At 45.4% G+C, this 21,947-nt stretch overlaps 2 protein-coding genes across 2 annotated transcripts in view; one reads left to right on the top strand and one right to left on the bottom strand.

Annotated features, from left to right (window-relative positions):
• The window catches only part of FBXL20 (F-box and leucine rich repeat protein 20), a 93,341-nt gene extending 86,597 nt beyond the window's left edge, over positions 1-6,744 (top strand). The window contains exons 12-15 of the mRNA XM_052657606.1: positions 133-177; positions 1,791-1,847; positions 2,844-3,056; positions 4,414-6,744. Of these exons, the coding sequence (XP_052513566.1) occupies positions 133-177; positions 1,791-1,847; positions 2,844-3,056; positions 4,414-4,521 (423 nt within the window). The 3' untranslated portion in view covers positions 4,522-6,744. The remainder of the gene's footprint in view (positions 1-132; positions 178-1,790; positions 1,848-2,843; positions 3,057-4,413) is intronic.
• A 6,033-nt stretch (positions 6,745-12,777) lies between these two features.
• On the bottom strand, positions 12,778-21,695 carry LOC128065435 (transcription factor CP2-like protein 1). Its single transcript, XM_052658623.1, has 15 exons — positions 21,613-21,695; positions 20,930-21,081; positions 20,725-20,798; positions 19,896-20,001; positions 19,681-19,787; positions 17,261-17,413; positions 16,900-17,010; positions 16,339-16,436; positions 16,074-16,128; positions 15,689-15,806; positions 15,244-15,334; positions 14,497-14,579; positions 13,603-13,748; positions 13,406-13,457; positions 12,778-12,815 (listed from the first exon to the last, which is right to left on the bottom strand). Exons 1-15 carry the CDS (start codon positions 21,693-21,695, stop codon positions 12,778-12,780), a joined length of 1,467 nt encoding a protein of 488 aa, XP_052514583.1.
• Positions 21,696-21,947: the final 252 nt, after the last annotated feature.

Genomic DNA, 21,947 nt, shown 5'->3' with positions numbered 1-21,947 from the left:
AAAATGACACCAGTTCTGAAGCTCTTGAGATTTCATGGTTATATTTAATACTATTTCTTAGTTTTCTGACCTTAATTTTTTCCTATATTTTAAATGTTTTTTCTATAATGTTGGGTTGTTTGTATTTTGTAGAATTGCCATGAGCTTGAAAAGATGGACCTGGAAGAGTGTGTTCAGGTAAGATTGTGGATTTTTACTTGTAAATACAGTATAATAGAAATGTACATAATACATGCATGTCGAAACATTCAATTCCCTACCCTCACATATTGTAGAGCCTGCTGGCTCTCCATTTATTGAGGTGTCCTCCAGGCATACCAGGCACAGGTGCTCATGCAATTTGTGCTAGGAAAATACGTGTCATCAGTAAGGTTGCCATTAAAAAGAAAGAAGGATCAGGCATTCAGATAATAAAGATATTAAGATATTTCTTTAGATCTACAGGGTTATGATACTAGTAAATAATGAAAGCCCCACAACACTGATAGATATCTGTCCCTTTTTAGCTTAATTGGACCCAGAACCTCATATATCATTAATCCTAGAGACCCAACTCTGTGTGGAACCCTGTCCTTCAGGCAGGCAGACTTACTCCCTTATTAACACTTTTTTTTACCAATGTTAAGAGCTTCGAGTTTATTAGTTGGGTAGGGAGAAATTTTAAAGGGGGACTCCTGAAAAGAAGATAGAGGACTTCCCTGATGATCCAGTGGTAATGAATCTGCCTGCCAATCCAGGGGACATGGGTTTGATCCCTGGTCCAGGAAGGTTCCACATGCCACAGGGCATCTAAGCCCATGCGCCATAATTGCTGAAGCCTGTGTGCCCCAGAGCCTATGCTCCACAGCAAGAGAGGCCATTGCAGTGAGAATCCCGAGCACCGCAACTACAGTAACCCATGCTCACCAAAACTAGAGAAAGCCTGTGCACAGCAACGAGGCCCAGCACAGCCAAAATAAAAACTTAAAGAAAGCAGTGAAATTTTTTAATGGTAAAAATAAAGAAGAAAAGATACTTCAATAACTATAGCAGCTATATATTCAGTAACTATATATACTCCAGGTAACTTTGTTACCTGGACACTACTTAGTACCTGTTAATCCTTATTAAAACGTGTTCACACATGTCTCTTGCACATGCCTGTGTGTCCTTTCCGGTGTCCACTCTTTCTGAGTGATGCATACATGCTTGCCCATTATAATCCCCTACCCCCTGCCATTTCTTAGCCCCTGTGGAGTTACGTGAAAAGAAATGCTGATTTACTTTTCATCCTAAGATAATTATGAAAGACTGTTGTTTCTCAGGAGTTTTTCCTTATTGAATGTTTGTAGTTAACCCAGCAGCTTCTTTCTGCCATCCTTGAGGAAAATAACTGACATGCCAGTTACCAGTCCTGAGTTGTGGCATTGCTTATAAAAATATGGGTCAGATATCTAAAAACTTGAGGATGTTCCTACATTAATCTTTTTTCATGGAACAATGTCTCACTCACTTCTGTGATGGCTCTAAGGAGGTCAAACAAAGTCCAGTGGATAAAAGTTACGAGGGGACAAGTTTTCGTTTATTTCAAAAACAATTTTCAGCAGACCTGTTCAAAGATGACTAGGTGAATTGAAGTCTAGCCTGGATAGATTCTCAAAAAACAGGTTCTGATAGCTGATGGGATTTCAACTTTAAGATTCTGTTGTTTGATGATAATCAGGATATCAGTCTGGAAGTGTAGTCAAATGTGGTATGGCCCATGAGTTTTTTGCAGTTACACCTAAAATAAACTTACATGTTTCTTTCAGATAACAGATAGCACATTAATCCAACTTTCTATACACTGTCCTCGACTTCAAGTATTGGTGAGTTTGACTTTGGAAATTTTATATATTTATTGGATTTACTCAAAACTGAGCTCTATTGGTGTCTGGTTACCATCTTGGGAAAGTATATTTCTCCAAATTGTCAACCTACAGAAGACCACGGGAGGACTTGTCTAAAGGGAGAAAGATAGAAACTGGAAAAGTTAAATGTTTTCTCTGTCAATGCTTAGAGACTGAAAACTGACAAGAGATTTTCTCCCTCCTGCGTGAATTACACTCCAGCCTGAATGATGCTTAAGTTTCCAGAGATCCAAGAGATGAGATGGCCCCAAATACAGTCTGCTTCTCCCTGGGACTAAATGTTCCTACAAAACAGAAGCAGTCAAAGCTTTACGTTGAGGGTGTCTCTGCTCCTGCTTCCAGTAACACTGTGAGAAGGAATTCAGGTTGTCTGTTCTGTGTCTAGGCTCATTCTTGGTGTTCTGTGGCACATTAAACCATGTCTCAGTCAAGGGTTCTGGGTTTCACGTGGAGGAACCAGGGATTTAAGGAAAACTTGTAAAGTTAACAGGTGACCACATCTTACAGCTGTAAGAATCATCTTCAGGTAATAAATTATTTGGGCATGGCCTGTATCAGGTATTCAATATTGAGTCCAAATTTCAAAAAAATTTTTACAGGAAAAGCTTGAGCCCCGCCTTGTCCCAGTAAGAGAGGAAAAGTATTAATTAATAATTTGTATGTCAAGAGGGCTGTGGGAGATGTCTTATTTTGTTTATGAACTATTTCACAGTCATTATAGGAATTCACAAGATGTATTTAGAATCACCTGGAGAAATGTTGATCATTAATTATCAAAAGCAGAACCCCACCGACTCTGATAGGCATTCTTCATTTCACCACATGGCTCTAGTGATGGCTTGATACATTTCGGAATCAAACCAGAAAGCTCTTTTTCCTGATTACACCCAGGCCTCTGATTCAAAGAATGCCATTAAATATTTCAGTGTCCTTGCCTGCTCTATTTGCCTGCAGAGTCTGTCTCACTGTGAGCTGATCACAGACGATGGAATTCGTCACCTGGGGAACGGGGCCTGCGCCCATGACCAGCTGGAGGTGATTGAACTGGACAACTGTCCCCTAATCACAGATGCGTCCCTGGAGCACTTGAAGAGCTGTCACAGCCTCGAGCGGATAGAACTCTATGACTGCCAGCAAATCACGCGGGCTGGAATCAAGAGACTCAGGGTAAAGATGGCAGCATCACCCTCTGGCTCTAGTTTCTCAGCACTCTTTCCTTTTTTCCCCCTCCATTTCCTCTTCTAAGGTTTAGATTCCTGTGATATTTGTATTTACTTGGATTTTCAACAAAGAGAAAAAAAGATGGCAGGCAAACCTAAGGGTAGATAGTTCTTTCCTATTGTTCCTGATGGAAGTTTAGCAGGATGAAAAGAAATCATGAAAAAACATTTACTTAAATGGGGTTTAAATTTTTTAATTGTATAGCCTTTCATATCAAACTCTTGTGCTGGGGATCTTTTCCTTTTTAAGACAGCAAATGGTGGTTGGATCACCGTTTTTTACCTTTTCTTTTTGCCCCATCCTTCTTAACAGACTCATGTATAGCCAAATCACTGAAAGACAGGTTGCCAGCAAAGAGGTTATAAAAGATTGGATGAATCTTGGTGTTGGATTGTTCTGCTCAACAGACATTTATTGGAACATCTGCTCCACACCGGTTGTGGGAAAGGCACTCTGCTGAATTTGGCCCTTACAACCAACCTTTAAAAATATCTGTGTTGGCCTTAATAGTATCTGAGTGCATAAAGGATCAGCAGATTTAAGTTGAAGTTCCAGTTGACCTCAGTTCCACCTCTCCCTTTAGACCTGGACGGAGGATGTATCTGCAGTGGGAAGGCCTTGCATCCATATCTCTTCAAAGAGGAAAGCCACAGGTCATCCAGAGCTGCTTCTGTGGCCTATGGTCCCTAGGCCTGCCTGGCTGGATTCCACCCCAGCCAGGGATTCCACCTCTGAATCCTCAAGAATCACTTAGCACTCTTCTGCTGTAGCTATCTGTGTGCATGTCTAAACTCCTCTAAGTTCCCTAAGAGCAGGATCTCTATCTTGACCATTGTCCCTTTACAGAACTAGCACAATGCCTTGAACATAGTAGGAGTTTAGAAACCATTTGTGTAGTAAATGTTAGAAGCATGTTAGTTAAAAGAGGATAATGGGTTTTTTAAAGATATCAGAGGAAACACTGTCAATGATGGCTTGGAAAAAGTTAATTTTTAAGTTTATATAATTTCTTCCAGCTATGGGAATCCGACCAGGAATCCCTTTGGGACAGGTTAAGAGATTAGCATGACTTTTGCCCCCAGTTTTATTATTACAGAAGCAGCAACCAAAAGGTGTATGAGCTGATATGGTCTTTGAGAATAACCTGCGATGGTATGAAGTAGAACCTAGGTCTCGGCATGCTGTCTGTGCTCAGCCTCTGTTCTGCCTTCATGTCCGCTCAGTCCCTCTGGTTTTTCTGAAAAGCAACCTTGCTGCTTCTGTTGAAGGCCTCCCTCTTAGTAACGTTTCTGTCTTGTTGCAGACCCATTTACCCAATATTAAAGTCCACGCCTACTTCGCACCTGTCACTCCACCCCCGTCAGTAGGGGGCAGCAGACAGCGCTTCTGCAGATGCTGCATCATCCTATGACAGTGGAGGTGGCCAGCCTTGGTGAACTGAGCATTTAATGACACTTCTAGAGTTACCGTGGATCTCCATTGGAAGCAACCCCAGTGTTCCGGGCAAAGGTTACAAAGAGAGGGCGGCGTCCAGATCCCCAGAGCCACACATAAATATGCATACCCACTCTCACCCTGACCCAGTCTGTCTCTGTGACCAGGGGACTGAGTTCGTGCTGGCTTTATCATGTGGATTGGTAAAACTTAACCATTCCTGTTGGATGTGCCCAGAAGAAAATCATAACCAAGGTAGATGGAAGGGGGCATTCCAGCAAACCCAGTGTTACTGCTACTGTGGTTTCTTTATTTTGTTAAGGGGTTTCTTTGGCAATTTTGGAACAGCAACTGCAGTCCTCCAGGGTCAAGGAAAGCATAGAAAAACAATACATGTTGTATCAGGGACCAGAGGGGAAATTTCTTTGCATCCTGTAAATGGTAGCCATCCATTGTGAGATGACTAAAGAGCTGCTGTGCTTCCTTGTTCCCATGCCAACATGCTGAGCATGCTCACAAAGAAGGCTTGTCCATTCCTCCTCCTGTGTTTTAGTATTTGGCCCAGAGGTTTGCTAAATGGTTGCATTGAAATCACTGTGGTCCAGATGTGATGACTTATTCACTCAAATTGTCAGCCTCTGAGGCACACTGTGCACCTGTCTTTCATTCTCTGCTGCTCCCTCCTGCACTCTTGCTCAGTCTGTCATCTGTTCATAGTCTGCTCACTCACACTCAGTTGTTACTCTTTTGCTGCTGTTGTGTTTACAGTTTGCATTTTGGATGATTAGTTGGGGTTACCAGGCATTTTTAAAAGAGACATTATCAATAAATATTTTTTTAATTCTAAATTTTACCATTAGGGGACCCTGCCTGAATCTTTGCCAGTCAAGAAAAATTATGAGAAGAAGTTGAGCTAAGACTATTTTGATGAAAACAAACTTTGCCTTTTGGTTTTTGTTGTATCTTGTGATAAATGATAATATGCATGATACACCCAGTATTCCCCCCTGCACATTTTTCCTTCCATCTAACTTAATGAGGAGAGAGAAATGCATTATTAGGAAAGAGTGGAATGGCAAATCCCAAAGCTGAAACCGAAAGCCACCGCCACCAAAGCTCAAATATTGTGTATTGACCAAAATCTAGGTGTGGTCAGTGGCATCTCTTGATTTGTGCCTGTGAGATTTGTCCTACTTTAGCAGGAATGCTGCTCGAGGAGTTGTGCGATTGAGCTGGGCTGTTTCTCTTTTTTTCCTCCCATTTCAGCTTATCAGGGATGCGAGAATGACCCTATCACAGCTGGTCAACTGTACATCAGTGTTTGGTATCATATCTAATGTTGGAGCCTCAAAGGACTAGAACCTTTTCAGAACCCATCAGCCATCTCTCTCTTGAGCTCCAGGCTTTCCATGAATGAAATATCAGAGAAGCCAGGTAAAGGCATTGGGGTGGCAGAAAGAGAACATTGAGAGGAAGTAGGGGGTTCAGTGTCTTGGGCAGCCTGGTCACCAGAACTTAGAGCAGAGTATTCATTGCCCATGACTCAAGAGTCAAGAAGAAGTTCCCCTCATCAAAAAAAAAAAAAATCATAGAGGATGAGGGAAGTAAAATGAGTTTCTAAAGTATAAGAAGTAGATTTCTAAACATCAAGGTAAGAGACCTTGTGTGATTTTTTTAATAGGGTGACTTTTGGTTTTTTAGGACATTAATGTGCAGCCCGCCACAATCTTAGGTCATCTTCTACATGATCCAAGCTGTTAAAAGGCTTGTTTTAATGCTGCAGGTGTTAGTAATACAAGCATATGTAAGAATAAAATGTGATTTACTTTTCCATAAGCAATTAGTTGAAAAGGTCCTAGAAATCTACTATCCACCATTAGTTAGCATGTTAAATTTGTTTTAAATCTTATTTTATTATTACACCCTTTTAAAAGCTTAAGTTATGTGTATTTTTCATTTCCTTTCCCTTATCCTCTTTTCAGGTTACCACATAAGGAATATATTTTTTTAAAGTGAAACCCACTCTCCTGGCTATATCCCACATATATACATATACACATTTCCACACACACTTCTAGATGTGGTTGAAAATATTCAGATCCCCAGGTAACTCACTCCGACAAAACTAATATATATATGTATGTGTGTATATGTATTTAGGGGGCAACAGCTCTAACGTACAAAGTTTAAAAAAAAAATAGTGCCTGAATAAAACCTTGATTTATTAGTGAGTGTGGATTTTAATTTCCCAACAGTTGAAGTTCTTGAGGTACTTCTTTATTTAAGAAAGGAACAAACCTATTCACTAGTACATGAATGTCTTGAAAATGCTGTTTCTCTTCTCCAAGAGTGCACCCATGTGCAAGTCTCTGTGGGCTTATGCGGGTGAGAACAGAATCAGTGAGAGAATAAAGGCCCTGGAGTGTGCAGCACTGGTGTGTATATGGTCAGGCAGGAGCCTTGTTCCTTTCTCAAGAAAACTTGGGACCCATAAAGCTTGGAAGGATATGTATTTTTATGTCAATCTGAAACCTGTGTCAGTTGATACAGGACTTTGAGAACGCATAGTTAGTTTTGGTCATGTGGAAAGGGTCCTGTCATTTGAACGTAATATTTCCTGACTCAACATTAGGAAAAACTTAGGTCCCTTTGTCTGATTCCAGAGTGTGCCTTCAATTAAAAAAAAAAAAAAACAGAGTGAAAAGTGAGAAGAGATTTGGGCAAAGTAAGAAGGTATCCTCAAAGTTATTACACATCCAGATCATCTCTTTTCTAAGCATCCTTTTCCCCTTATGTTTTCTAGCATCATCAGTATCTTTTATATCTTCATTGACCCTACCTATGAAGGTGATGATTTCCAGCTTTTTTTTTTTTTTTTTCATAGACTTCTCCCATTTCCTTTCTGTACCCATCCTTGCCTTCTATTTAAAGCTTCACTCCCAGTGATACTGCTAATTTATTTCCATGTCTTCAATCTGGCTTCCTGTCTGAATTCTTGTCCTGATCTGGGCAACCTTGAATTCAGTAACCATAAGGCAGCTCAGGCCATTTTTCACTGAGTGATCTTTGATGTTTGCTTACTGAATTTAAAATCAAACTGTCAGATATAAGGAATAAGGGAATCTGGCTTCTTCCCTTTTTTCCAATATTTGGAATATGAAAGCACGTTGTGCTTTTATGTAAAAAATATTTCTCATCTTATTCTGCTCTTTAGTGGATGTAAAAGTATTTCTTAAGTGGTTTTTATAAATTTCCACATCCATTAAGTTGATTTAGTAGACATGTAAGTCAGAAATTTTTCATATTCCTTATATCATCTTTTAGAGGGAAATCTGGTGAATATTTTTATGATGCTTTATTTCAGGCTTTCCAAACTGTTTGAATGGTTCAGTATAGCTACAGTGCTGTAGCAGTCAAGTTCTTTTATTTCTTCTAATTGCCTTGTAAAATGCATTGTTACTGGTTTGATAACCCACAAATGCCATGGGAGGCTAAACAAAGTATGAGTTGGAACCTTAGTTTGAAATTGTTAGGAAGTGTGAGGGTATCCCAGGAAAGAAGAGTTGGTTTCCTGCCTGCCTATGGGCGGCGTATCCTTGGTGACTATGTTATTTAGAGCAAGGAGCACTTGGTCATGGTGGACCCTTGTCCATTTAATGTTTATTGGGCTGAAAGTCAGATTGCTCATGACAGCTGCCACGAGAGAGGAAGGGTTTAAAGGAAGTCGGTCTGTTCTGCTTTTTTCCCCTCCCTGTGTGCATGATTTAAGGTTAATTTTCTATCCCTGTTGTGCATCCTGGCTGACAGACTTCCTTCAGTGGTATGCTTTGAGCTTCTGGAACATTTTATTAAAAAATTGCCTTCTCTATCTGCCCACCAGTTCTAGGATCTTTAACCACCTCAAACCTAGGCCATGTGAATTAGTCAAGTCTTGTTTGAGAAGACAGACAGGGTGTTTCATTGTAGGTCGTGAGGCAGAACCCTCCCCCTTAAAATGATCTTGGACCAAAGAACCCTAAAGTGGTAGGAGAGTGAGGGGAGTTAAAAAGTCTCAGCCTCTCACCTTTATTTCTATCATAAATGTTAAGTAGAAGATTGGAAGATACAGAAAGCTGTATACAACCATTTCAGTAGGGTATAATTAATCCAAGTAATTTGGCTTGTATTTGCTGTGTCCAGATGTCCAAACATAACATGTTGACATCTCCAGCAAGAGAGCATGCTGCTCTAACTTGCCCTCTCACTTGAAACTTTCTACCATTTGAGGCAAGTGAGTTTTCTGCATGAAGGGCTTCTGCAGCCCACCCACCCCCCTGCCCCATACCCCAAGGCAAGTCTATCTGTTTTGCCCATTTTTATCCTTAAGAACATCAGTTCCGCATCTCTGGAGCCTTTAATCCTTAGGAAAGTCAGTAAGAACTTCTCAGCTGAGTCTGAGTGAATCTTTGGAGCCCAAGAGAGTTATAGTTAATTTTCAGCAGGAAAAAAAAATTGTTGGACAAGTTTACATGGGTGTTAAGAAAAAATGCCATAATGCAATTCTTCCATCTCTGCCTCCTGTTTTTGTTGAGTAAGCCCTTGGTAGAGGTTAGTTCCCAGGTGTTGAGACTCAGTGCTTCCTCAGGCAGGGTGGTTCACTGCCCTTTTAGGAAAAAGAACCATGAACAACCAAAACTATATCAGTTGAACCTTTTTGTTTTCTGTATTTTTCAGTGTCTTGTTTTGAAGAATCAGGGGGGGAAAACGGTAGTTGCAATTCAAAGTAAAGGAGAAAATTGGTTCTGGAACTGGGGTACTTTGCTTCAGGTACAAGCATCTGTCCTGAATATGTACAAACAACTGCCTCGCATGTGAGCAGATTTACTTTCCATCTAATGAACTCCATGCCCTTCTTCCTGGCAAGGAGGGCTTCTACGTTGCACACAGCAGACCAGTGTCACCCAGAGGGGGATCGGCACCACTGAACACCACCAGTGCTTCCCAGCAACTTCTGGGCGTGGTTTCTACCAGAGCAAGAGCAGGTAGGAAGTAAATGAGAATCCCCATCTCAGGGAGAGATGAGGGAAGAGAGCTGTCCAGACACATGTATTCTCAACTGCCGTACCCCCAAGAACCCAGGAAAACCTTTGAAGTAATTTTTTTTTTTTTAATTCAAGTGAAGGAAGAAAGCTTTGCCCCACTAAGTTTTGGCTTGCAGTGTCTCATACTGCTTGTTATTAATTCAAATCTGTCCCACACTGCTGCTCACATACATGTATGTGTTTGTTACCTTAGCCTAACCCTTCTCATCCCCTGATGTCATTATTCTTTGTTTTCTTTTTTTTATGGCACTAGTGAATGAGAACCTAAAGTCTTAGAAAATCCGAACATGAAAAAGGAGTCTCTAACTGGCATGGTTTGATTAATTCCTTTACCTTTCCCTGCCTAAAGACTTGAATGATTTTCTTTCCTAGTGCTATATAATAGACCTATAATAAGTGAAACCTTTGCTGCTACTTTTCTGGGTTTACATCAGTTTTTTTATTTTTTTTCCTCCCCTTCCCTTAAGAATAATTTCTTATCTGTGCTTCTCTGATGACTGTTAATTTCTAATAAGTACAGGAAGAGGTGAGCCTGAGATTTCTTCTCTCACTTCCCTCCTTACTCTGCCCCTGAAAAATACACTAACCTCTAACATATACAAGATCTGTGAGATGGGGCTCATCGTAAGATACTTGGGGATTTGTTTTTTCCCTCACCATGCTGCAGCTCTCAGAGCTGGCCCCTGAGGATCTGTGACTACCCAGTCCGAAGAGTTGCTCTGGGGAGAGAAAGGCCTTAATTTTGCCTTTCTCCATTCCTGTTTTATGATCACCCTTCAGATGCCTCCCATTCTGGCTGCCTCTTTTTTCCTCCTCCCAGGAATTTTTTTCCAGGTAACCTGCCTCGGTCATTTCCCAACTCCTCTCCTCACCTTTGCCCACCTTCCAGTGACCCTGAGAGCACAGCCCTGAGAAACAGGCCTGTGCAGAGCTCAGAGAACTGTGAGGACTCCCCCTGCCTGTCAGACTCTGCTTGGGGACAGAGATGGATGGGTAAATGGTGCTGTGGGAGAAATTTTACCTTCAAATCAGGCTGTTTGACCCTTGCACTGCCCCGCCTCCACCCCCACTCCCTGAGGAAGGGGTAAAATGCAGAGAATGGCTGACTGGCAGGGTCTGATCCCCAACATCGCTGTCTGGCCTAAGCCCTGTCCAGCCATTCGGCCTGCCCTGGAGTGAGAGCTTCGGTGTGTGGGAGCCGCTCTTGCTTGTTTCTCCACCAGGCCTGCCCCAACACTTAGCCAGTACCTGGGGCCAACACAGTTCCTCTGTGGTGACTTAGCAGCTTCCATTAGCTGTCCAAGCAACTGTGTTTCCACCCAGTACTTTTGGCGCTTGAGATTGGGGGGTGGGGGGGAGGGAGGGTTATTTAAAATAAATAAAATCCAAGGTGGCAGTAGAGGATTCCTTTTGCTTTAAGAATCTTTGGACTAAAAAAAAAAAAATGTTTTTTATATATAAATATATAAAGTAAATTGTTATGTAACTATTATTGTTTCCTGTATGTTCTAATTTCTGTTTTATGATGTAATTAAAGGAAATAAGCTGTGAAGACTTTTCATTTTGCTGCGGAAATAGCGTGACTTGTAGCTAAGATTCTTAACGTCCTTGAACCCTTGGTGTGTAAAGGCCCCTGAGGCTCAATCTTTTTGGCATCTTTTTTTTTTTTACTATCCTTTAATTAGTACTCTTAAATTTTTTTAAGTATTTAGTATCTTTTCAATAGCCTTATTAATACACCACTCCACTTGTCTCTAAGAAAAATGGAAGACATAATATAAATCAGAGTTTCTAAACAACCTTTGTCTTAATTAATTTGATAGTAACAGTTCAGTCTGAGTCCCTTATCTGTGCAGAGCATTGCCCTTAGACTTAAAAAGGAGTGAGGGAGTAGTGTAATGGTTAATCAAATAAATTCCATGTTAACCCCTCTATCTCAGTTCTTTGTTGGTAAAGTAGGGATAACAGTACTTGTAGAGTTGTGAAGATTAAAAGCAATAATAGTGGCATACAGTAAACATGTTACCTGCTTTGATTTCTTCATTTCAGTATCTAGTCTGCTTGGAGGCTCCTAGCTTGAAAGATAAAGGCTAAAGCCAGTAGTGCCCCTATCCTTCTGTGGAGATAGGGACGAGAAGTGCAGCCGGATCAGCAACCTCGATTTAGGTCTCAGGGTGTCTGCCCTGCCCTGAAACACCCCTGGGGAGCCCTGTGGAATCATGAGCCTCACTTGAAATCACTCACGCTGCATGAGGTAAAGGCCTAGTCTGGATTGGTCATCTGGGGCTGACGGGGTCCCACACTCCCTTCCAGGGGTACAAGCAGATGCCTGCCTGCTTCCTGGTCCTTATTGAGGCAGCCTTGGCCTTTGTGGGAGGCAAGTTCTAGGTCTTTGAACTTCAATATGCAGATTCTCCCTTCCTGTCCTTTAATCCTGTTAATCAGTTCAGCCAGTGTTTAAAGTCTTCCTCCTGCCTACCCTCCCTAGCCAGAGGTCAGCAGGTTTAGGACTCACCAGAGATGATCAGTAAATGACAAATGGGGTAAATGATTAATAAAGGCATTTGGGTCTGTCTTCCACACCATGCACACATGGGTTTTTCTTTTCAGTATGTTTAAAATTTTCCATCAGAAAGTTTTAAGGGAAGGGGGTTGGGGGAGGAGGGGAAGGAATGGAATAAAAATGGTTTAATATCACTTACTAAAAAGTACCTAATTTAATATAAAGTTGGTTTTCTACATGGAAAAAAATACACAGAAAATTAAGTTTCAGGTAGATGATAAACCTAAAAATGAAACACAAAATTAAGATTTTAATTCAACTGCATTAAAAAATAAAGCTCTATAACCTCACTGTTCAAGAATAGCTGTAGTTGAGCAGCTTGGGGCAAGAGTTCCTTATCCATGTTGCCAGGGTGTTGGCCTCACAGGCTTGGCCAGCTCAGCTCAGCTTGTCTCGAGTTCCAGCGACTTGCTGCTGAGCAGAAAGAAACATGAGCCTGGGGCCTGCTTGTAGAACACATGATGGTTTAGCTCTTCACCTGAACCCTGGTGAAGCATCTGAGGATTTTAACAAGGCTTCTGGTGAACACAGGACCCGAAAGAACCAGGCTGGCACCAGTCTCCTCCTCTTGAGCAGGGCACCTCTGGGCCTAGGTCAGAACCAGGTAGTAGCCATTTGGATTCTGCACTGAAAGCAGTTAAAGAAGAAGGGGCTCTAGTGAGATGAGACAGATTCCCAACCTATTGTGCTGCTCCCAAACATCAAAGCAGCCTGTGGTACACCTGCCACATCAAGTGTTCTTCCAGGGCCCCCGAGTCCAGCTCTTCAGGACCTCCCTGGGTACAGGAGCACAGAGGAGGGAGAGAGGGCAGACAGTGAATAACCAGAACCACCAGCCTGCTGATCAGAAGTGCTCTGCTCCAGGTGATGTCCAGCAAGCACCTGCCCTTGTGACCCATATGACTGTTGATGGGGTTGAGACAGTGTGGTGGGGAAAGCATGGGCTTTCCCTCCTTCTAATAACTCCCTGAAACTCGGGCATTTTCCCCTCATGAGAATATTGTTACTTTTTACTGAGCAATGAGTAGCTTTTCTGAGCTATATGACTCTTTTTGACACAAAGCTGGCATGGAGCAGATGTTCACCACTTAGCCGGGGCACAGTACCCACGACACACCTTCAAGGAAACTTTCAGTCTCATTTGAGAGACAATATAAGACAATCTTAACCTTTCTAGGGCCTGCCAGGCATGCAACCTCTCCCTCTGAAACCCCTACCTTTCTTCACCACAGCCACAAAGTGTGATTCATCCTTAAGATTCTGAACCACCTGCAAGGGAGAAGGGGTCACTAAGACAATTCTGTTCTTAGAGCCAAACAGGATAAGCTAGGGCAGAGACAGCGAGACTGGGCCCGAGGTTGGAAGAGTATTCCAGGCTTTGTGGGGCCGTGCAGGGAACCACTGCCTACTTTACCTGGTCCCTGAGGAGAATGAGGATGCTCCCGGGCCCCTGATGGAAAAGACGATGGATCTGATTGGCTGGGAGGGCCAGGAGTTCAGCCAGTTTCCCCAGGAGCTCTACAGCACTGAGTTCATCCAGAGAGATCTCCTGATAAAAGCCTGGGGGTGTGGGCAGCACAGGGGCAGGAGTCAGTGGAGGGTGCCACTGCCCAGAGGGCAAAGTAACAGCTCACTGGGAGGCGCCCAGATGGGGAGAAGGAGTAAAGGATGGAGAAGGAAATGGCAATCCACTCCAGTACTATTGCCTGGAAAATCCCATGGACAGAGGATCCATGGGGTCGCAAAGAGACGGACACGACTGAGCAACTTCACTTTCTTCTTTCACTTTGACTATATGGACCTTTGTCCTCAAAGTGATGTCTCTCCTAGCCCATTTCAACCTGTGGACACCGCCCCCCACCACCCAACACACACACACACACACATTTCAACCTGTGGACACCGCCCCCCCCAACACACACACACATTTTTAAAAAAAAGGAGTAAAGGAAAAAAGCTGATAAATTCACTTCCATTTTCACCTCCCATTTCTTACCTCTGGCAAAGCCTCAAATTGAGAGGAACCTCCAGTTTAAAGACTCGATGGGACTGAATGACTGAAGCCCGAATACAATAACAAGATTATAGGGTTCTAATCCCTTGTGCTAATAGAATGACAAATTTGGATGGAATTTGTGGAATGAGAGTGTAGAGCATGGAGGAATAAACCCAGGGAGACATACTGGAAGGAGAAGACTAGTCAAATCATGGAAGATGAGAATGCCAAGGGCATGCTGGGTCCCAGACCAGAAGAGGTTTCATGCAGCTACGCCTGGCTTTCTTTTTTCTCAAGAGGCCAGAACCTCACCTGAGTCAGGGTTCTTAGGAGCCGCCTCGTCTTGCCTAGAGGTCTCCTGAGCAACATACAAGGTCAGCCGGTGTCGGATCGGCCTGGGCCAAGAGAAAAGTCTACATTCATACCTGAACTAACAGGTCCCAGTTTTAGCCCCTTTGGGAGAACCCACCTCCTCCCAGGTGTCTAGGGAGAGAGGTCACCAAGATTTAGTCAACACTGGACCCTGTGGGGAGAGGAGAGAAAAATCCACCTTTACCCCCAGAAACTGAGTGAAACTGAGTGATGTACATGGGATGGGCACAGGAAGAAGTCACAGCAGCCTAATAAGCCCAACTCTGCTAGCCTTGCTCTGACAGGCAGCAGGTTGCCCTCAGGTTTCGTACTGTCCTCCTGAGTTTCTTACTTTGTAAAAAGACTTGGGGTTAAGTAGTTTTTCAGGTGCCTTCCATTTAAACATTCTATGAAATGACTGCAGCTGAGTTGGTAAGTGTAGCTACGCTGGGAGGGTTTCCCAGATGGCCCTAGTGGTAAAGAACTTGCCTGCTGATGCAGGAGACAAGTTCGATCCCTGGGTTGGGGAAGATGCCCTGGAGGAGGGGCATGGCAACCAAGTCCAATATTCTTGCCTGGAGAATCCCATGGACAGAGGAGCCTGGCAGGCTACAGGTCATAGGGTTGCAAAGAGTCAGAGGTGACTGAAGTGACTTAGCACGCGCACACTAAAATGAAAAGGGAACCCTGGTCGGCAATGCCCAGCACCTGGCTTTGAGAGTATTGAAAAGGCGGATCCCGTCAGCAGCTCCACAGATCTGAATAAGGTCCTGGCGAGTAAGCTTCAGCAGATCAGTGCCTACAAAGTCAGACAGGGCTAGATTAGGGGAAGAGAGGCCAGGCATCAAGGATGGCAAGGGATACAACCCACTGTAGTCCTAGTATATCCAGACATGGGAGTCAGATTTGGATTCAAATTCCACCTCTGTCACCGGCTAGCTCTGTGCCCTTGGGCAAGTTATTTAGCCTCTCTGAGCCCTGTTCTCAGAGGTAATGTATAAATTGTATGAGATAATGCACAAGAAGAGAGCCTAGCAAGCATTGTGCTTTTTCAACAATTAGTTCTAAATAAAAGTTGAAGGACACAGAGCAAGCTAGGACAGACAGGCTTCCTGCCCGAGTGCCCTCAGTCCCCTACATGTCTGGTCACTACCTGTGGACCAGATCCCAGCCTCCCCAGTGAAACTGGCCAGCAACCGGCAGTAGCTGGAGAACCGGTGCCGATGCAACCACTGCTGTGTCTCTAGGATGGAGGCTCCGGGATTCAGACCCTGAGGCATAAAGAGTGGTCCAAGTAACACCATGGACCCAGAGGCTGACAACGAGGTGGAGGGCAAACATCCCTGCCCTTGGGGGTCCCAAGTCTGAGAAGGGAGGCTCATCCTGCGGGAGGGACATGCCCAATGCCATCAGGCAACCATTTTGCGATCTGTGGCCATGCCACATCTGTCCACCAGGGGGCAGGGCCACCCTATTATGGAAAAAGAGGGAGCTGCTGAGAAGGCTTTGGAAGAGTTGGGGGTGGGGGGAAGACTCACGGGAGCTAGGCTGCCCCCCAAGGTGTCCAAGGCGAATGATGGTGAGGAGCAGAGCCTATGGGGGAGCAGAGAGTCTGGCTCAGGAGAGCAGGATGGCCAGTCTCCTGCCCACGGTTCCCTAGGCCTGTCCTGGTGTCACCCACATGTTCCCCAGAAGCTCTCTCAGTGGCACCCCTGGGCCTGCCCCTCGCCGGCCTCCTGAGTTGAGGGCTTCTCTCTTCACTCTCACCCCAGGGGCTGATAGGAGGTGTTTATCCTGCCTCACCTCTCCGGGGACAGGAGCTTGCAGGAGTGGGGAGAGGTCAGAGCAAAAGGGCTCGGAGGCGGGTGGGCCCCTGAAATGGGCTCTGGCCACGGAGAACACTGTGGGGCAAACAAACAGCAAGGTTAGCCTGGACATTCAGGAGTGCGGTGGTGACTGTTGGCAGGCCTCGGGCCAAACTTGGTCCCTGCCCCAGGAGCCCCTCACAGGTAGATCAAATTTCCACACAATGAAGAGAGTTAAACCAGCCTCAGGTCTGGCTGGGGGAGTCGGGGAAGGCTTCCTGGAGGAGCTACAGCAGCAAGGGAGATGCTCCAGGACGAGGGAGCGAAAGGCAGGTGGTCGCAGCAGCAGGGCACAGGAGAGGCAGCCTGTGAGCGTCCGCTCCTGGGAACCGTCAACAGCAGGCACTGCAGTCTGTCCTCGCAGGAAAAGGGGACTCACTGGTGTGTATGTGGGGGTGCTGATGGTCCTGCAGCGGCCGCAGTACCTGAAGCCTCAGTCTCCCCACGTGTACACTGAGGATGTTTTCTCCCCCCTGCCCCCACTGCCCAGCACACATACCTCCATGAAGACGGTGCTCTCACAGGCTGTCTGATACTTGTTTCTCTCATGCACGGGCTGTTTCTCAATCTTCTCCCGGTCAGTTTTCAGTTTCCGGTCAGCTCCTTTGGGCTACAGGAGGGTGACAAGGAAACGTCATAGTTCCCCTCCTTACCTGCCCACTTCTCATTGACAGGAAGGGCTCTGAGAAAGAGACCAAGCCCCATCCGTCTGTGTACAGAGAAGAAAAGAGTCCCAGGTTCAGGGCCTGCAGGCTGAGTGAGGGTCTACCGCAAAGCCAAGTCATCCACACAGCCAGCAAGGCAGGGTGACAGCCCTGAGAGGGAGGGAGGGAGGGGAAAGGGCCCCGTGCTGCCCGTACCTTAAACACCTTGACGAGGCAGCCAGCTGAATGCAGGTGCTCCAACGGAAGCTCCTTGTCACTGGGCTTGAAAGTGTCGATCTGGAGGCGGAAGGGGACGCCTTTCTCCCCACCTTTTTTCCAAGGAGTGAACTCAGTGCTGATGCAGTGAACCTGAGGTGGGAAAGAAGGGTGACTATCCAGGTCCTGCCCACATTCAAGGGATCTCACCTGAAACCTGTTACCTGTCTGCCATCTGTCAGCCACAGCTACGTTCCATCCCCAACCAGTGTCTATTCTTAAGGCATACCTTCTTAGGTTCTTTACCTGGTTCAAACTCCTTCAGTGGCTCCTTAAGACTATGAGAGGAGAAGCAAAGTCCCTGACTGTGGCATTCAAGCACCTTAAAGAGTCAAGCCTTTCTGCCTGGCTGCTCTTTCTCCCATCAATGAACCCACTGACCCACTCATCTAGCCTACTTATCACCCCAATACACCTGCATAGCTGTCTCTAGAGTCCTCTACTGGGAAAGCTCTCTTTGCTCACACTTGAGCTCATACATTTCATTCCAGGGTAGGTACCAGTTCAAAATTTATCTAAATTGAGTGTCCTGTGTTTTATTTGCTAAACCTAGCGGTCTACTCTAGGAAGCCTTCCTGACCTGCACAACCACTACAGTGGTGATTGCCTTCCCGCAATCTTGTGAAGAACAGTTAAAGAATCTAACTTTACAGATAGGGAAGCCGAGGCTTGTAGAGATTACATTATCCGGGCAAGGTCCATGCCAAGAAGTAGTGGAACTGAAATTGTGCCATATCCACCTGGCTCCTCATCCAGGTGCTTAGAGTACAGAGGACATTCAAAAAAGGGACTTATACGTGAATTTTGACAATACTTTTTATTATAAAAGGAAATCTATTCAACATAGAAGATGCAGGGGGGCTTCCCTGGTAGCTCAGCTGGTAAAGAATCTGCCTGCAATGCAGGAGACCCTAGTTCAATCCCTGGGTCGGGAAGATCCCCTGGAGGAGGGCATGGCAACCCACTCCAGTATTCTTGCCTGGCAGGCTACACAGTCCATCAGGTCGCAGAGTCAAGACTGAGCAACTAAGTACAATATAGCACTGAAAAAGTGCAAAGGATACGGGCATCTCCATCACCCCACCTCCCAGAGAGAGTACTGTTAACATTCAAGTATTGTTTCTATCTTTTCTCTGCGCAAGAAAAAAACACAACTTTTATATACACACACACTTTTATTTTTGCAAAATAGAAATCAAACATTAAACACAAGTCTGCATTCTGCCTTTACGTATGTGAAAGCAGTTTCTCTTGTCATAAAATATTTCCGAAGCATCATTTTAATGGCTACACAATTTCCATTATAAACTACTAAACACCTATTTCAAAGTCCACCCTTATTTGATGGACATTTTGATTAATATCTTTTAATATAAAAAATGGCAGGGGCATGAATAGCGGCTAAAGGTATGTTTGTGTTCTTATTCAACACTGCATTTCTTGAGGTAGAACTACTGGGGAAATGAGTATGAACATTAATAAAATTTGCCCACGTACCTACAAAATAGATGCATCAATTTGCATTCTCGGGACATGAGGTTGTCTGTTTCTCTAAAGCTTACCAAGAATAGTTTTAAGAGTCTTTGCCAGTGTGTATATGTGTGTATATATATATATATATATATATATATATATATATAGTTGTTTAATCGCCAAGTCATGTCTCTCTGTGACACATGGACTGTAGCCCGCCATTGCTTTGTCCATGGGATTTCCCAGGCTAGAATACTGGAGTAGATTGCCATTTTCTTCTCCAGGGGATCTTCCTGACCCAGGGATTGAAGGCATCTCTCCTGCATTGGTAGGTGGGTTCTTTACCACTGAACCACCAAGGAAGCCGTGTGTGTGTGTACATATATACATGTAGTTTTAATTAGCATTATTAACATTTTGTGAGTTTGAACTGTCTACATTTATTATCAATTTGTATCTTTCTTTATAAATTGCTTATATCCTTTGCCCATTTTTCTATTGAGCTTTCATCTACTTTTTCTTTTTAATATAGGAGAACTTTTTATGTATTTAAAATATAACATTATATATGTTATATGTGGCAACTGTTTTTCCCATTTGATATCTCTTTTTAATTTTGCCTATACTTTGAAGACCATTACTTTCTATGAAGCTAAATTCTGTCCTGTTTTGTCATTTCTTCCATCACCTTAATGTTTAACAAGTCCTTCCCTATGGTGACATTCAATCAACATTTGTCCACCTTTTTTCCTCATGGTGCTTTCTGGAAGTGATTCATTCTTATTACCTCCTCTGACCTCCACCCAAGCTCACTTTTCTTTTCCATATAGGCTGCTGCCACCCCCATCCGACTTCCAGCCTCCTTCCTGTCCCAGCCTCAGACTCACCTGCAGGAAGAGAGAGGTCCTCTTGGTCGGGTCCCAATAAAACTCCACGGTGTTCAGTTGTGAGGGCAGCACTTGGGTTTCCAGCACCCCCACGGACAGTGGGACATCTGCAGGCACAGATTGGCAGGCAGGGAGCAGGGCTCAGCCACCTCCCGTCCACAGGGGCCCCTAAGCCCGACAGCAGCCCTGAAGGGCCCTGGTCCCTCCCCAGGCACCTATGTCCAGGATGCGGTCCCCAGGCCGGCTCCACCTCCATCCGTCCAGCTGCTGCTGCTCGCTGTACTGCAGGCGCCGGTCGTGGAAAACCACACGCACCACACTCTGTGGGCACAGGAGGGCGCTGGGGCATTTGGGAGCCAGCTCCCACCTCTGGGACAGGCCAACCTTGCCAGCCTCCCCCTTACCTTCCCTCCCACCTGCAGGGGGCAACAGGACTTAGAATAACTAGATCTGCGTCCAGAGGCCACCTGCCACTCCACAAGCAGTGAAACTGAGGAAGTAACCTCGAGTTTCCGTTTCCTCATCTGTAAAATGGAGGCGTTAATCCCTTTGCACTCAACCACTCTTTCTTCGCAGCACTTAGCAGTTTGCGATTTGTAAATCAACTTGTAATCGCATCTAAATTGTTCAATGACCTGTTTGTCTCAGTAGAACGCAAGTCCCCTGAGGAAGGAAGCCACATCTGTCTCTTTACCTCTGAATCTCTAGTGCATAGAACAGGCTCTGGCAAAGAATGGGAGCTAAATAAAAACATTTTTTTTTTCCCTGAGAGATGGAATCATGTGTGTGAATAATGCTATGTAAATATATTTCTAAATCCTGGTTCTGCTACTTACTGGCTCTGTGTCCTTGAGAAAATACTTCACCTCACTGTGCCTGTTTCCTCAACAATTCCCGCCACCACTGAGCTGTTGTGAAGGTCAAATGAAAAAGTGGACGTGAGAGGGTTCTACTTGAGAATGACATCACTGTGATGACACTGGCTTCCTGCCAGAGGGAGAGTCATAGCCGGCCTTTGCCAGTGCTGGGAGTGGAGGCACTTGCCTTCAGCAGCTGGGGCTCCTGGGTGGCATCGACCAGTTCGGGGTTGCAGAGCATCCGTACCTCATATGACTGGCCTAGGAGAAATTGAGGGGAAGTGGGCACCCCTCTCAGGGGCAGAGAGGCTGCCTGCCACCCCCAGCCCACCCCGAGTCCAGCCTCCCACTAGCACCCCGCTAGCCCCTCTCCATCCCCAGGCCCAGCGCACCCTGGTTCAGGTAGGTGAGGGTCTCCTCCTGCTGCTTCACAGCCGGCGAGGTGGCTGCGCAGAGCACGTACTGGAACGCAGGGCAGGGCTGCTCCGCTCGGGGGATGTTGGCCAGCTCTTCCTGCTTCAGGTAGGGTAAGGGCAAGGCCTCCCTGCCAGGGAGAGGAAGGCACAGCTGGCTTCTGCCCTGTCCACCCCCTCCTCCAAGAGGCTTAGACTCTTTCTGCCAGATTCTCCTTCCAGGGAGCCTACAGTTCGCTGAAGCAGGTACCCCTGTAGCAGCCAGGGCCTAAGGGGTCCCCATTCAGCTCCTCTGGCCTCCAGCAGACCTCCCTTAAGGTGCAAATCCCCAACACTACAATATTTGCAAACATCTGCCATCAATTACTTATTTGCAACCTCAAGGCTTGCCTGACTGCCAGTGACTGCCCAACATGTGTCCTGAGTGGGTGGGTGGTTAGGGTGTTTCGAGATGTCCTGGGACCCACTAAATTCCAGGTACATTTGACCATTTCCCAGTGGGTTCGCAGAGTTGGATATGACTGAGCATGCACGCACTGACCAACCACCCCCCAAGAGCAGGAAGCCCATCATCTCCAGCGTGAAACAGGTGGCCCTACCGTGCCCATCACAACTCAGACAGGGCCTTCCTGAGGACTGGAGGGAGGGGTTCTGGCCCTTACCTGAGCAAGCTGCTTGGAGGCCCAGGGTACAGCTCCCCAGGGCTCGGCCACAGGTGCTCCAGCTGGTTGTGCCAAAATAGCATCTTGGAGAGTGAGCAGGCCCAGCTGTGTCGCGGAGAGCTCAGCACTGGGTAGGGCTGGACCCCCTGAGCCATCCACCTGGGGCCCCAGGCTTTATACACAGGCAAGGACACACAGAAGGGTGGGGCAAGGCTTCGGCCCCTTATTGGCTGAGCAACCAGGGCTCCAGGAAACTCAGGACCTGTTAGGTAGCCCAAGCTGGGAGGGAATCGAGAAATGATGTCCCTAGGGCTCCCCACCAATCATTAACTCAA

This window comes from Budorcas taxicolor, chromosome 19, assembly GCF_023091745.1.
Source record: "Budorcas taxicolor isolate Tak-1 chromosome 19, Takin1.1, whole genome shotgun sequence".
NCBI classification, from domain to species: Eukaryota; Metazoa; Chordata; class Mammalia; order Artiodactyla; family Bovidae; genus Budorcas; species Budorcas taxicolor.
The sequence above is the reverse complement of the archived record's forward strand: the minus strand, read 5'-3'. Positions and strand labels throughout refer to the sequence as shown.